The sequence below is a fragment of the Schistocerca nitens genome, chromosome 2 (assembly GCF_023898315.1).
Source record: "Schistocerca nitens isolate TAMUIC-IGC-003100 chromosome 2, iqSchNite1.1, whole genome shotgun sequence".
Lineage (NCBI taxonomy): Eukaryota > Metazoa > Arthropoda > Insecta > Orthoptera > Acrididae > Schistocerca > Schistocerca nitens.
This window is the reverse complement of record NC_064615.1, coordinates 466,875,341-466,890,151: the sequence shown is the minus strand read 5'-3', so window position 1 is coordinate 466,890,151 and position 14,811 is coordinate 466,875,341. Positions and strand designations below refer to the sequence as shown.

Genomic DNA, 14,811 nt, shown 5'->3' with positions numbered 1-14,811 from the left:
CTACAAGTAAAGTGCAATGTGCAGTGTAATTTAACTTTTTTGCAACCCATGAGGATTTATTCTTTTAAGCAAGACAGGAATTGTATAAAGTGATACGGATCTTAGAATGTAATCTTTGTTTACCCAAAAAGGACATCCCTGATGATGAAGATGCCTACTTTTATTAAAAGTATATCTTGTGGATATTTTGTGCCATTGTACAATACAATATATGTAAATATTTTGTATGGGGATTTTCATATGACCTGTTCATATAAATATAAATTTGAAAAACCATATGTGTTGCACTTTTGATAAGATTTTGTAGAGATTTTTTTGTGTGTGGATTTTTAAACCCAATGTCTGGGGTCCCTTGTGGTCATTGAATTGCCCAGTTAGCTATTTGTAATATCTATCTGGTCAGAGTAATAATGGGATTATGTGATGAAGCAAGCTGGGATTTTTTACTTTCCCTCTTGTTTTGCAATCTGTCTCCTTAAAATTCATTTTTTCATGTCTGACTAATTACCGCTAACATAGGTGAGCATAATCAATATTTTCATAAAAGAGAATGTTTGGCCCTCAGTTTTAAAGAATGTAACACCAGATCTAATTTTGTGCTTAGTTTTATGTATCTAACTGATTTTCTAATTTATTTTGACTATTCATAGTAAATACTTCTGTTATAGGGTGAAATCAGTAATTGTTTTGTAACTTAAATTCTATTGTTGACTTATAAACAAATATAAATTCTGTATTTTTTGCATAACTATGTCTCTTAATTTCATGATTTAAGCAAATAATTCAGCCTAACTCTTGTAGCAGAAGAAACTGTTAAAAAGACAGAATTTTTAGGTGTATTCAGTTAATTTAATGGGTTAAGTTTTAATTGTAATTTCTGTAACTACCATTTTATGTCACAAGAACTGTGTGGTTAGGTTTTTACTGCTCGTAGATGTTCAACAGTAAACTATTGCAGCAGTATGTTGTTGTTTGCCTGCATATTATTAATGACACTTATCAAAAGTTAAACAATAGTGCAGTGGCCATATAAATGTGTATTATGGGGGGGTTGTGAACAGTGAAAGTAAGGAACTGTGAAACACAAATGTGCATCTGTCAGCTACATCATTTAAAGTAGTCAGTGTTGAACTTCCAACCCCAACCCCAACCCCCCTGCCCCATTTTTCAGACAGTATAGCAACACAGTACATTGACACTGAGGACTATCAATGAAGAAATAAGGCAGGCGAACGTCAGAACTCCACCTAATGAAGAGGGTGTTACATCTCTGGAAGTCAGTGGACAACACAGACATAGTACCAAAGCAAATTGCTGGCTAAGAATGGGTACTGTCACACCATTAAGATCACTGCATGTCACATGATGTGGATCATGCTTCTCTTGACATAGTTTAGAGATGCAGTACAGATTGGCTTCCTCACTTTGTAGTATTCATTTATGCTGCAAATACTACACTACTGGCCATTAAAATTGCTACACCATGAAGATGACGTGCTACAGCCGCGAAATTTAACTGACAGGAAGAAGATGCTGCGATATGCAAATGATTGCCTTTTCAGAGCATTCACACAAGGTTGGCGCCGGTGGTGACACCTGCAACGTGCTGACATGAGGAAAGTTTTCAACCGATTTCTCATACACAAACAGTAGTTGACCGGCGTTGACTGGTGAAACGTTGTTGTGATGCCTCGTGTAAGGAAGAGAAATGCGTGCCATCATGTTTCCGACTTTGGTAAAGGATTGTAGCCTATTGCGATTGCGGTTTATCCTATCGCGACATTGCTGCTCGTGTTGGTCGAGATCAATATGGAATCAGTGGGTTCAGGAGGGTAACACGGAACGCCGTGCTGTATCCCAATGGCCTCGTATCACTAACGGTCGAGATGACAGGCATTTTATCCACATAGCTGTAACGGATCGTGCAGCCACGTCTCAATCCCTGAGTCAACAGATGGGAACGTTTGCAGGACAACAACCATCTGGACGGACAGTTTGACGACGTTTGCAGCAACTACTGGACTTTCCTTTTGCATAATTTTTTCTTCAAACATAACATCCCATGATTTCATTAACTGTTGATTTTCTTCACACCAGATCACATAGCCATCATCATGGTCATAGCAATCAGAATCCCTTTTACTGATTTTTGGTTCATTTTCACCTTTAATTGTTTTGGAACATGAACATATCATTTAGACCCTATTATACATAGGTGCTTCATGCCAGTCTTCTTCCAACACCATATTTCATATGGAGATGTCCCTAAAATACTGGAAGATCCCATCCGATTCAGAATGTATTCTGCAGAATTTATCATTCCAGCCCAAGATGACTGGGAATGTTTCCACTATCACGCATCATAGCCCTGGCTGTTTCAACAAGAGTACAATTTTCCCTTTCACTGCATCCATTTTGCAATGGGAGTGTATGGCATAGTAAAACATTGGATTATGCCCTCCTTCTATAAACTCTCCCTTGTCTGTTTACTGTTGAACTCTACTGTATTATCACTTAAAATGTTCTTAATTGTATGCCCAGCAGTCATTCTTTCAGTTATATACTGTCTAAGTTTATTAGGAATTTCTGACTTTGTTCCTTGATGAAGTAAACAGCTTGATAACACAAAGTAGTGATACACAAAACTGGACTTTTTGACATTTGTGTGAATCAGCTCTCCTGGTTCAGAAGCTGTCTTACTGGTGCTCTGCTATAAATACAGCCTTCAGAGAGCTGAGACTCCAACCCCACATTTATGCCTAAGATCTTGGAGATTAACATCTTGAGATGTTGCTTATTTGATGTCAAATCTTTAATGGCAAAATTGTAATAAATTTTCTCGACTGATTTCATTTACTTCAGTAGGAATGCTTCTCATCATTAATTGAAACAATCCTCCATAACAATCACGATAGCCCAATATTTTTGTGACTTCACCAGTTTTAAAATAACACCTTTCTGTTGTGGACAAAAATGTACCTCTTCGATTTTTGTCTTGTGCTACTAAGACTGAAAACAGAGTCTTTTTAATTTTTGGTACAGAGGGTATAACTCAAAGTGATTTTGTGCCACTTTCCACTCGCTGCTGCTCCCATTTCTATTGTGCCCTAGCCAACAGACTCAACAGTATCACCATCTGCTGATGTAACTGTATGTGTCATAGAAAATGCTTCACATGCCTTAAAAATTGTCAGTATTGATGATATGACTTGCTGCACCATTATCTACAAACAAACTACCAGTATAACACTTGAATGACATGACAAGAAACGTTTCAGCGAAGAGTACAATATTTATATTTGAAGTTTCAGCTGTTTCTGAAACATCACTTTTCTGAGGCTTTCATGGTCAACTGTCTGTGATCCACTTTTGACATTTCTTGATTTCATGATCTGGCTTATTACAGTAATGACAGACAACTTTCCTCTTCCACTGTGATTGTTTAGAAGACTGTTTCAATGAGTTACTTATAAGAGCCTCTTGAGAAGTAGAATCTCCTCCTTTACTTGACAAAGCTTTTTCATATGCACAAAGTTGAGTTATCCAGTTGTCAACAGTCCTAACACTTTTTTGACATAAACATTCAACTTCATTTAAATGAAAAATTCTTATCTGGTAGTGTGGCTAAAATTTCACACAAGAAATAAATCAGGAAAATATGGATTATTTTCTACATCTTCGGCCATTTCTTGCTTCAAATCAGTCCACACATTTTTCAGCTTTGTTATATGAGTTGCTGCATCAACACTAGAATGCTTCACATATTCAAAAAATCATAAACAAAGGTCATAAACTTTATCTTCAGAAACACCCTCAAATTATTTATGCAATTCTGCCCACACTTCCCAAGATGTATTAAGCCACATTATTTTCTGTAATGTTTCCTCTGTCACATTCATAGCACTGCTGTCATCCTTAAGATAGTTATGTAGTGAATTCTTATATGTCTCTTTTACTTGAGCAGTAGCATTTTCCGCAGGTTCTACAGGTTTAAGTAACCTACCTTCAATAACGTCAAGCGCTGCAGGAATACCACGCAGAAAGAGATTTACTTTGTATTTCCATGTATTCCAATTTGATTGCCCTTCTAGTAGACCAGTGCTTATTATTCTTGTTGAACCCAGAGTCAAACCAACGTGTGGAAGTCACAATACACAAATTTCAAAATTTACACTTCATTTGCGTATGAAACTTACAACTTGTGTTTCTTCAATTCCTTTAAATAATTACACAGTAGCACACCTGGGTCCATAACCTGTTTGGTTATTTAGGAATGACACAAGTTTTTTGTAGATAAAAAAAGACAATAATAAATTTACATTGCAGCAAAGAACACAAAGCAATATATGTCTGGTAATACAGAGATATTTAAGTGTCAGTGATGTCATGAAATGAAACTGTTCACTGTGGAAAACTTTGACAAAATTTTCATTAATCATTATTATTATTCAGTTATGTTTTCCCCTGTATCATTAACATGCTGTTTAAATTTGACATCATTCTGACTGATGATTCTCTTTGTACAGAATTTTGAAACTGGAACTTTAATTATGGACACCCCGTATATGGATGTCCTCTGTCATACTCTTTATTAGTGCGACACAGAGTCACAACAATCTGTACATTTGATATGTCATCTACCACTGGCTTTGGCTTTGTTCTTCAGTTGTTCTTTGACAATGCTGACCTGTTACTGATGTCCCCAAATATTTTCTTAATTTCCAGCTGTAATTTTCCCAGCTCTTGAAGTTTCCTCATCATTTTCAAACCACTACTGGGCTATACCATCCAAGTAAAAGTACATGTTAACAAAATGCATCATGTCATCCCACCTGTTGTACTCAGTGGCATAGTCACTTCCCTTAGCCATTTTCTCATATTTTGGCCAGATCTTCGAAAAACACTACTGCATGCTTGCTGTGCTTATTACACACTGACATTTCTGTATCTATTGGCACTTTGACAAAATGGACTATAGGAAGAAGAATGTACCATTTGTATTCAGGTTCCTACTTATGAAGGAAAAAGTTTTTTTCTTAGCCATGCAGGAGGCATGGCAATGTCTATGCCAGAGATACCCAGAGCCTCCACCAAACTATGTTAACTAGGATCTTTCGATTACAACAATATTTTTCAGTGGAAGTATTTACCTAATTCTGCAAATATTGAGTCCAACATTATCACTGTACATGTAGCTTAACAACTAACACTGTTACTTGCCATATATAATAACTAAATGAACTAGAAGAAAAATCATCCCTTAGGAAGATGGACCACATTTTACACTGAATATCTAGAAATAAGGTAAAATTATATTGATTGTCTTCGCAATATGCAACTGTTCTTCTATACAAAGTGATTTGACAATAATAACAAAAAAATTAAAAATAATACAGGTGCCTACACTATTTTGAAGTACTGTTTAACATAAAAATTATGACTGTGTGGTGGAATCAGGGTGGTTTTCTCCAGAGAATACACCAACATGTAAAGAACTATGTTTTATTACACATCATGGCAGAACAACACATATGGAACTGAAATTTAACATAGCAGGAAGCAAAGAAGTCAGAGATGAAATACAATGCAAAAATGGTTTGTTTATGTATCGATATTTTTGGTGACGATTGTATCGGCGCCACATAGCCATCCGCCCCCCCCCCCCCTTCCCAGTACAGAGTACTATTGAGAGACTGGAGGAGGGGTAACTATGGCGTCAGGTGGAGTTGTGTGAGTTAGACAAACGATAGTAAGCTCGACGGAGTCCTCCGGTAATGGTGTTGGAAGTCGTCGAGCTGCGAGTGTTGGCCACTTGATGTGGAAATCGTGGAAGCGAGCTGGTCGTCATACAGGCCGTGTGTGTCGGGAGGAGGTGGGCCTGTACACAGCAATCACGACGATGTCGGCCGAAAGTGTTGCGAATGCCCGGAGCGTTTCGAGGTCGACGTCAGGCAGCAGAGGGAAACACTTAATTAACTGGCATGGTATCACAGAATTATCACTGGGGACACTGGGAGATGAGAAACACACGATAAATAGCAAATCATCCCTGAGTATTATAGAAATTTCATGGATGATGTCAGAGGGCACAGAGACTGTCACCTCGAGTGAGGGTGTGTTGACCAGGGGAGCGGGGGGAGAAAAACCTCGACACTGTGAGGCAGGTGAGAGCGGGGACATGCTCAACACAGGTAGCGGTGAGCAGTTCGTGGTTGTGGGTTGTGAGCTCGATCGAGAGAGTGTGGTAGGTGGGGAGCTCGGCAACGAGCTCGACGAGGCATTCTGAGATGCACACGATGGTGAGTGATCGCTCGAGGAGGGGGAGCAAAGGTGGAGTGTCGCGTGGGAACAGGCGAAGTGGAGCACTCATGTCAGGTGATGGCGTAGATTCGGGCTCGACATGAGCTGGTTTGAGTCTGTTCAGCAACACAGTGACGGGGGAATTTTTTATCAGGAAGTCAAACATGTTCATGGATTGTCGAAGCACACGATAATGGCCAGAGTATGGGGGCTGGAGAGGTGCTCGGATGGAGTTGTCCCGGAGCATGACAAAATTACAGTCGGAAAGGGAGGTGGGTACATAGACCGTTAGAGGTGTGTGAGCGGACGGGAGGGGGGAATCAGCAGGTTGGAAAAGTGGGATGTCACACATTCAGTGAAAGAGGGTAGGGGTGAAAGCGAGTGACAGGCAGGAGGACAGATGAGTTCTCCTGGGAGGACCAGGGTTTGTCCATATACGTATTCTGCAACTGTCCATTTGATGTCTTCCTTGTAGGCTGCACGAGCACCGAGCAATACAAGCGGCAGGGCCTCTGTCCATATGGAGTAGTGGCAGCGGAGGGCCGCCTTGAGGGTGCAGTGCCAGCACTCGACGAGGCTATTGCTTTGCTGATGGTAAGCAGTCGTGTGTATGTGTCGGATTCTTCAGATATGGCAAATGCCATTGAACAGGGCCAACTCAAACTGATGACCCTCGTCAGTGGTAATGACCACGGGACAACAGAAACGTGATACCCACGACTCAATGAAAGAACGAGCGGCAGTTTCTGCAGTAATGTTGGGAAGAGGGGCGGCTTCGACCCAACGAGTAGTACGATCAATGGTGGAAAGTATGTAGCGGAAACCGTTGGAGGCGGGAAGAGGGCCCACAATGTCGATGTGCACGTTCTGAAAACGCCCAGGGGGAATAGGGAAGGTGCCGAGAGGGGGAGAGGTGTGTTTGTGTACCTTGTTGTGTTGACTAGCAAAGCATTCGCGTGCCCACTGTTGCGAGTCTTTATTGACGTTTCGCCAAACAAAGTGCTCTGTGACTAGGCGGGCTGAAACTCGAATGCCAGGGTGAGCCAAGTTGTGAAGAGCATTGAAAACAGCTCAACGGAGCGTGGTGGGGATAATGGGGTGGAGTGCGCCCGAGCTGTCATCGCACCAGACTTTGCCAGAAATACTGGGAAAGGTGGTAAGGACAGGGTGAAGAGAAGAAGCTGGGTCGGAGATTAATTTCTGTGTATCTTCATCAGAGGATTGGAGTTCAGGTAGAGCAGAAAGATCCAAAAGAGAAGATACAGCATCGACACAGGAAAGAAAATCAGCAACAATATTGTCGGCACCCTTTATGTGCCTGACATCGGTGGTGAATTGTGAAATGAAGTCAAAATGACGGAAGCGACGTGAGGGAGGGTTGGCTGGAGGGTTCATTGTAGCAGCTGCCAAGGGTTTGTGGTCAGTGAGAACATAGAATGAGCGCCCCTCGACGTCTGTTCGAAAATGTTTGATCGCCTCATACACAGCCAGCAGTTCGCAACTGAACGCGGAATATTTGCACTGGGCATTGTTGAGCTTTTGGGAGAAAAACTGCAGGGGCAAGGTCTGGCCGTCAGCTGTCTGGCTGAGAACGGCGCCAATGGCAGAGTCACTGGCGTCTGTTGTTATGAAAAGTTGCGCATAGGGGTGGAGAAGCACGATTGTGCAGGCTTTGGCGAGGAGCTTCTTGAGTTCCATGAAAGAGTCTGTCATTTCTGGTATCCACTGCACAGGCCGTGTCCGGAGGTGGTTTTTCCTGCCAAAGCATCAGTTAATGGGGCTTGGATTTCCGCAGCTCGGGGTAGGTGTTTTCGATAGTAGTTCATGGTGCCAATAAAACGCCGAAGTTCTTTGAATGAAGAAGGTCTTGGTAGATCTAAGATGGACTGTACTTTCTCTGGTGGAGGTGAGATACCGTCAGCCGATACCTGGATCCAAGGAAGGTGACAGCAGGCTTTTGCAGTTGTATTTTGTCGGGGTTGGTTTCGATGCCTGCGGCCTTCAATCTAGAACGGTCTGCACGTGATGTATATTGTCCTCGACAGAGGAGCTGAAGACAAGTATGTCGTCGAGGTAAGCAAAACAGAATATGAGGCTGAACAAAACCTCGTTAATAAATCGTTGCCACGTCTGTGCGGCGTTTTCGAGTCCAAAAGGTGTGAATCGGAATTGAAAGAGGCATATGGGCGTGGTGATTGCTGTTTTTTCAGTATCCTCGGGGGCCATTGGAATTTGGTGGTAAGCCCGTTTACAGTCGATGATGGAAAAAACAGATGCGCCCGACAGCGCACTGGTGAAGTCGGTAATGTTTGGTACAGGGTAGTTGTCCATTATAGTTCTTGCATTCAAGCGCCAGGTCCCATCTTTTTTGGGTGTCATATGAATGGGAGTGGACCAGCAGCTGGTGGGGGGGTTCGATGACACTGGCGTTTAAGAGCTCTGTGATTTGCTTTTTGAGATCACAAAGGCACTCAGGGCAAAGTCTCCAGGGTTTACTAGAGATGGGAGGACCCGGTGTGAGGCGCAATCTGTGCATTGCTCCGTTAGTAACCACAGCAATGTTGCCTGACGCAAGGGAGGCTGTTTGTTTACTGCTCGTGTCGTGAGAGTCAAGCGAAGCAGGATTATTGCGTTCGGTGTAGGTCGGCTTTTCCGAAGGAAGCCGAGGTGGCGACGTGTCCCAGGAGTCAGCGTGACAAGATGGCCACCAGCCTGAAGTGCAAACTCTGGAATCGTGAAAGTTCGGTTGGGTTCGTGAATCGTTAATAGGCACAGCGGCTGTGGGTGCAGCCTGTGGCAGCACGGTCTCAGTCGAAACACATAAATTGCATTCAGGTGCGAGTGCACTGTCTATGTAGTTCATCGAGTTCACACGGTGGTACACTGGTGCAGCGGTTTCACAGTTTGCAAGATCGTCCACTGGGGGGGTAGGCCAGGCTGAAGTGTGGCGCGGCATGCATGCACAGTGGTACACAAGTCAGAGTGAACAACTGTGGCGCAAGGAGGGCGTGGCACTATGGGGCTGTCAGTACATGTGGCGACAGCACTACGGGGGCCTAGTTTACACACGTCTGCGTACGACATTGCGGTGACAGCACAGTTGATAGAGGTGATGGATGAGGAGCACACAGAAGTAGGATTGTCTGTACAGTCGATGCACTTACTAACCTTGATTTGTCCTTGTTGAAGTGGTTTTAATTTCTTGAGAGCGATGGAGAGCTCAAACTGCTTTTCATGGATCCGGTGGGCGAGCTTGAATTTTTTGTTGCGTAGGTGAGCAACCTGTTCTTGCTCGACGAAGCACTTGTGTGTAATTTTTTGCAGTGCAGTCGAAAGAGACAAGCATGTATGTACTAGTTGAGCATGAACAGATGCATCCAGGGAGCGAGGGCTTGTCAGAACACAGGGAAAGTGAGTGTTTGTCGGGTGATGAAACACGGTGTTGTGCACTATGTCCGGGGAAAGGTTGTGGTGGTGCAAGAAATCAATGCCTATGATAGGTTCGTCAATATCACAGACTAGGCAAGTCCACCTGAGCTTGCAGTTTGGAGAGAGCATAACAGAGTGGGATGTCGAACCAATGCACTGCAGTTTAGTGGAGTTGACGGCTTGTTGTGACGTGTGGTGGGAACGAATGTTCTAGGATGCTAGAGACATGGGCTGTAGGGACACATGAGCACCTGTGTCAATGAGGAACAGTTGTCCCGAAGACATGTCTTTGACATATAAGCAATCACAAATGTTAGGTCGTTCATGAACTGAGTGAAGCACTGGGAGGTGCCTGTCTTGTGCGCAGGATGCGGCACCCGAACCTACCTGCGACTGGCATTTGGGAAACAGCAAGGCGGTCTGCAGTTCCTTGCTGCATCACCAGAAATTAACACAGTGTCCGTGGCATGCAGGGGGAGGGTGAAGCTGCTGGTGGGAGGCGGGTTCAGTTTGCTGGGTGTGAAGCTCGCGTTGTAGTGCAGAATGAGCTCGGTCAGTGGCACAGATAAGTACGTCAGTTGCTTGATCTTCAAGGCAAGAGATGGCAGTTTGGACAGAAAGGGGAAGTTTCGGTAGTTTCGCGAGTGGTGGCGGCCTGGAAGCAGCCTGGGGGTGAAGTGTGGAAGCAGATGTGAGGTCCAAAGTGTGGGCGGCAGTAGCATTCTCGAGCCTTCGCAGCACAGTCGGGAAGCTCGATGGAGCTGTGAACTGGCCCTATGGTAGAGTGAAGGTGGCACATTGCGGTGGAGGACGATGTGTCACATCGCGGAAGGCCAACGCAGATGAGGCACCGGTTTGTGCCAAAAACGAAAGCGGAAGCTCGACTGGAGCCGGCGCGGATGCAGCAGGTGAGAAATAATTCATGAACTGTGGGCGCATGTTAACACATTGATAGCTTGATGAGAGAGCTGAGCCGTAATCACCTGTGTGGTAGGGAGGCGGCGGAGGTGTGGGCTGAACCGAAGCACCGTGTGTATAGTGATGCCAAACATGGGGTGAGTGGTAAAAAGGTTCATTGATCATAGTCACTCCCCTTGAAATCACGTTCGGATAAGGTGAGAGCCATGGCACAGGGAACTGGGGCGTAGTAGTAGAACGTAGGGTGTTGTTAGGCCCACTAGACCACTTGCTGTTCATGTTGCAGGCTGATGTACCAAAGTCAGAAGACACATATTGAAGTGGGACAGAAGTAGCAGGTAGCGTGGTCGGAAGCTGAGGTGAAAGGCCTGTGAGCCTGGCAGGGCTGACCATGTGGCTGTAGTTAATATGGGGTTGAATGGAGTAGGGCGTCGAGAATTGTTACTCCGGCAGTGGAAAGTTGTACAATGAAACATTAATGGAGTTCGACGTTGGTACCGCACTGCATCAAGAGCTGTAAGTAGTGGTGGCATGGTTGGTGGAGGTAGGCACATGAGGTGGTGGGAACAAAGGCATTTGGTAACCAGAGTCATGCATGTTCCAAACCTCACTCATTGTTACAGGCTCGAAAATATCGAGCGACACCAGGTGTGCCGTCGAAGGAGAAACACCGTGTTGCAATCCTGGCGGATGTACATCGCCAGCAACATGGTGCATATTTGTCACAAAATCGAGCATTAGGCATGGAGCCGAAGTCATTGTTTGAACACTGTTGTGGTAAAACACACGAAAATAACAGGCACGGTTGTCCCAGGCACTGTCGGAAAGCAAAAACGAATAACGAAGAAACTCAGGGTCACCACTGTGGTGGATTCAGGGTGGTTTCCTCCAGAGAATACACCAACATGTTGAGAACTATGTTTCATTGCACATCATGGCAGAACAACATATACGGAACTGAACTTTAACAAGGCGGGAAGCAAAGAAGTCAGAAATGAAATACAATGCAAAGATGGTTTGTTTATGTATCGATATTTCTGGTGATGAGTTTATTAGCACCGCAACTGGAACTTACCTCCACTTACCAGCATTTCTGAGCAATTTTCCAGGATGAGCCATCGAAAATTTCTTAAAACTTGCTAATTTTTGCCTGTAAACACCACTGCTCTTTTAAGTGACTGAGTAATTGAGTGGAGCAGTGCATCCTATGACAGCCACCAATTACATTTAACATAATTTTGTAAACATAACTGTGAATAGCAACCCTCTATTTATGTGTGTGAGTCACTGGAGTGAATGGTAACCTACTAATATCAGTCTGCATTTACAATGGTTACTGCAGTGCTATGTTGTTACTTTGTGTGTTGTTTCTAAGCTGAATTTGGCAATAACCAGAAACAGTTCAATGCTGGCTCAAAGTCATCTGACTTCCACCAGTTTCTCTGCTCTCAACACCATGCCAAGAGAAGCTCTAGGTTACAGTGCACATATGATTAAGACTTCTAACCTGGTCACAAAAGTAGCATCACCAAGCAGTAGAGAACCAACTGGAGCACCGAGACCTTTGCTGAGACAGAGTGACACAGAGCGGCAGCCGCTGGTCAGCACAGCAGGGTGCACACGCATCTTTGTTGCTGCATTTAGCAAACGAGCACCATCCACATGCACAGGTATGTCACGCTGGGCTGCCTGCTTCCACAACTGCATGTACACACAATGGTAGGCATTACTATCAGAAAAACAATAACTTTTTGTGTTAAGTGACAAGTTAGGATACTCTACTGGAAAATGAAAAAAATAACACCTCTAAATGCATAACACAGACAAACTATAACTGCATAGACACTGATAAAAGGAAGTAAATGTAGTGATTTAAAATGCATTGCTGTGAATATAACACATAATGATTATGAGAATACTGAACTCTGTCTGGTTGTATCTGACTTCATGACCACGTTTATTTGTTTATTAAACCTAATCACATTATGATCTTCAGGTCCTCTCTCAATTCAATCCAGGTTTTACAGTTACAAAATGTTTTATATTACAATATAATTAAAATAATAATAATAATAATAATAATCAAGAAGTGATAGAGGAATTAGATGAAAAGAAGCAGAAATTACGAGCATTGGCCAAACGACTTAGAAGATACAAAAAAAAGTGAAAATAGAAGGAAACAAAACCAAACATTCAACACAAACCAAAAGAAATTTTACCAGACAATAGATAACACACACATTAAAATAGACAATCCACCAAACATAACAGACATCAAACACTTCTGGAGCAACATATGGTCAAATCCGGTACAGCATAACAGGCATGCACGGTGGATACAAGCAGAAACAGATGCATACAAGATGATACCACAAATGCCCGAAGTGATAATTTTGCAACATGAAGTCACCCGAGCAATTAATTCTATGCACAATTGGAAAGCGCCTGGAAAAGATAAAATAGCAAATTTCTGGCTAAAGAAGTTCACCTCAACACATTCACATCTAACTAAATTATTTAACAGTTACATTGCAGACCCATACACATTCCCTGATACACTTACACATGGAATAACTTATCTGAAACCTAAAGATCAAGCAGCCACAGCAAACCCAGCAAAATATCGTCCCATAACATGCCTACCAACAATATACAAAATATTAACTTCAGTCATTACACATAAATTAATGACACATACAACACAGAACAAAAATGAAGAACAAAAAGGCTGTTGCAAAGGAGCACAAGGATGTAAAGAGCAACTGATAATAGAAACAGAGGTGACATATCAAGCTAAAACCAAACAAAGGTCGCTACACTATGCATACATTGATTACCAAAAAGCTTTTGATAGCGTACCCCACTCATGGTTACTACAAATATTGGAAATATACAAAGTAGATCCTAAATTGATACAGTTCCTAAACATAGTAATGAAAAATTGGAAAACCACACTTAATATCAAAAAAAATTTAAATAATATCACATCACAGCCAATACAGATTAAGCGTGGAATATACCAAGGAGACTCATTAAGTCCTTTCTGGTTCTGCCTTGCTCTGAACCCACTATCCAACATGCTAAATAATACAAATTATGGATACAATATTACTGGAACATACCCACACAATCACACATTTGCTATACATGGATGATCTAAAACTACTGGCAGCAACAAATCAACAACTCAACCAATTACTAAAGATAACAGAAGTATTCAGCAATGATATAAATATGGCTCTTGGAACAGACAAATGTAAGAAAAATAGCATAGTCAAGGGAAAACACACTAAACAAGAAGATTACATGTTGGATAACCACAACAACTGCATAGAAGCGATGGAAAAAACAGATACCTATAAATATCTAGGATACAGACAAAAAATAGGAACAGATAATACAAATATTAAACAAGAACTAAAAGAAAAATATAGACAAAGACTAACAAAAATACTGAAAACAGAATTGACGGCAAGAAACAAGACAAAAGCTATAAATACCTATGCTATACCAATATTGACCTACTCATTTGGAGTAGTGAAATGGAGTAACACGGACCTAGAAGCACTCAATACACTTACACGATCACAATGCCACAAATATAGAATACATCACATACATTCAGCAACAGAAAGATTCACATTAAGCAGAAAGGAAGGAGGAAGGGGATTTATCGACATAAAAAACCTACATTATGGACAGGTAGACCATTTAAGAAAATTCTTTCTAGAACGAGCAGAAACTAACAAAATACACAAAGCAATCACTCATATAAATACATCGACTACATCACTGCAATTTCATAACCACTTCTACAACCCTTTAGATCACATAACATCAACAGATATGAAGAAAGTAAATTGGGAAAAGAAAGCACTACATGGCAAGCACCCGTATCATCTAACACAGCCACACATCGATCAAGACGCATCCAACACATGGCTAAGAAAAGGCAATATATACAGTGAGACGGAAGGATTCATGATTGCAATACAGGATCAAACAATAAACACCAGATATTACAGCAAGCATATTATTAAAGATCCCAATACCACAACAGATAAATTCAGACTTTGCAAACAACAAATAGAAACAGTAGATCGCATCACAAGCGGATGTACGATACTAGCAAATACAGAATACCCCAGAAGACATGACAATGTA

At 42.2% G+C, this 14,811-nt stretch overlaps 1 protein-coding gene across 8 annotated transcripts in view; it reads right to left on the bottom strand.

The window, feature by feature from the left end:
* LOC126236374 (uncharacterized) overlaps positions 1–14,811 on the bottom strand; it is a 234,452-nt gene that overhangs the window by 41,006 nt on the left and 178,635 nt on the right. For all 8 annotated transcript variants that reach the window (XM_049945627.1, XM_049945630.1, XM_049945629.1 and 5 more), the window contains one exon: positions 12,155–12,348. In XM_049945627.1, coding sequence (XP_049801584.1) covers positions 12,155–12,348 — 194 coding nt within the window. The remainder of the gene's footprint in view (positions 1–12,154; positions 12,349–14,811) is intronic.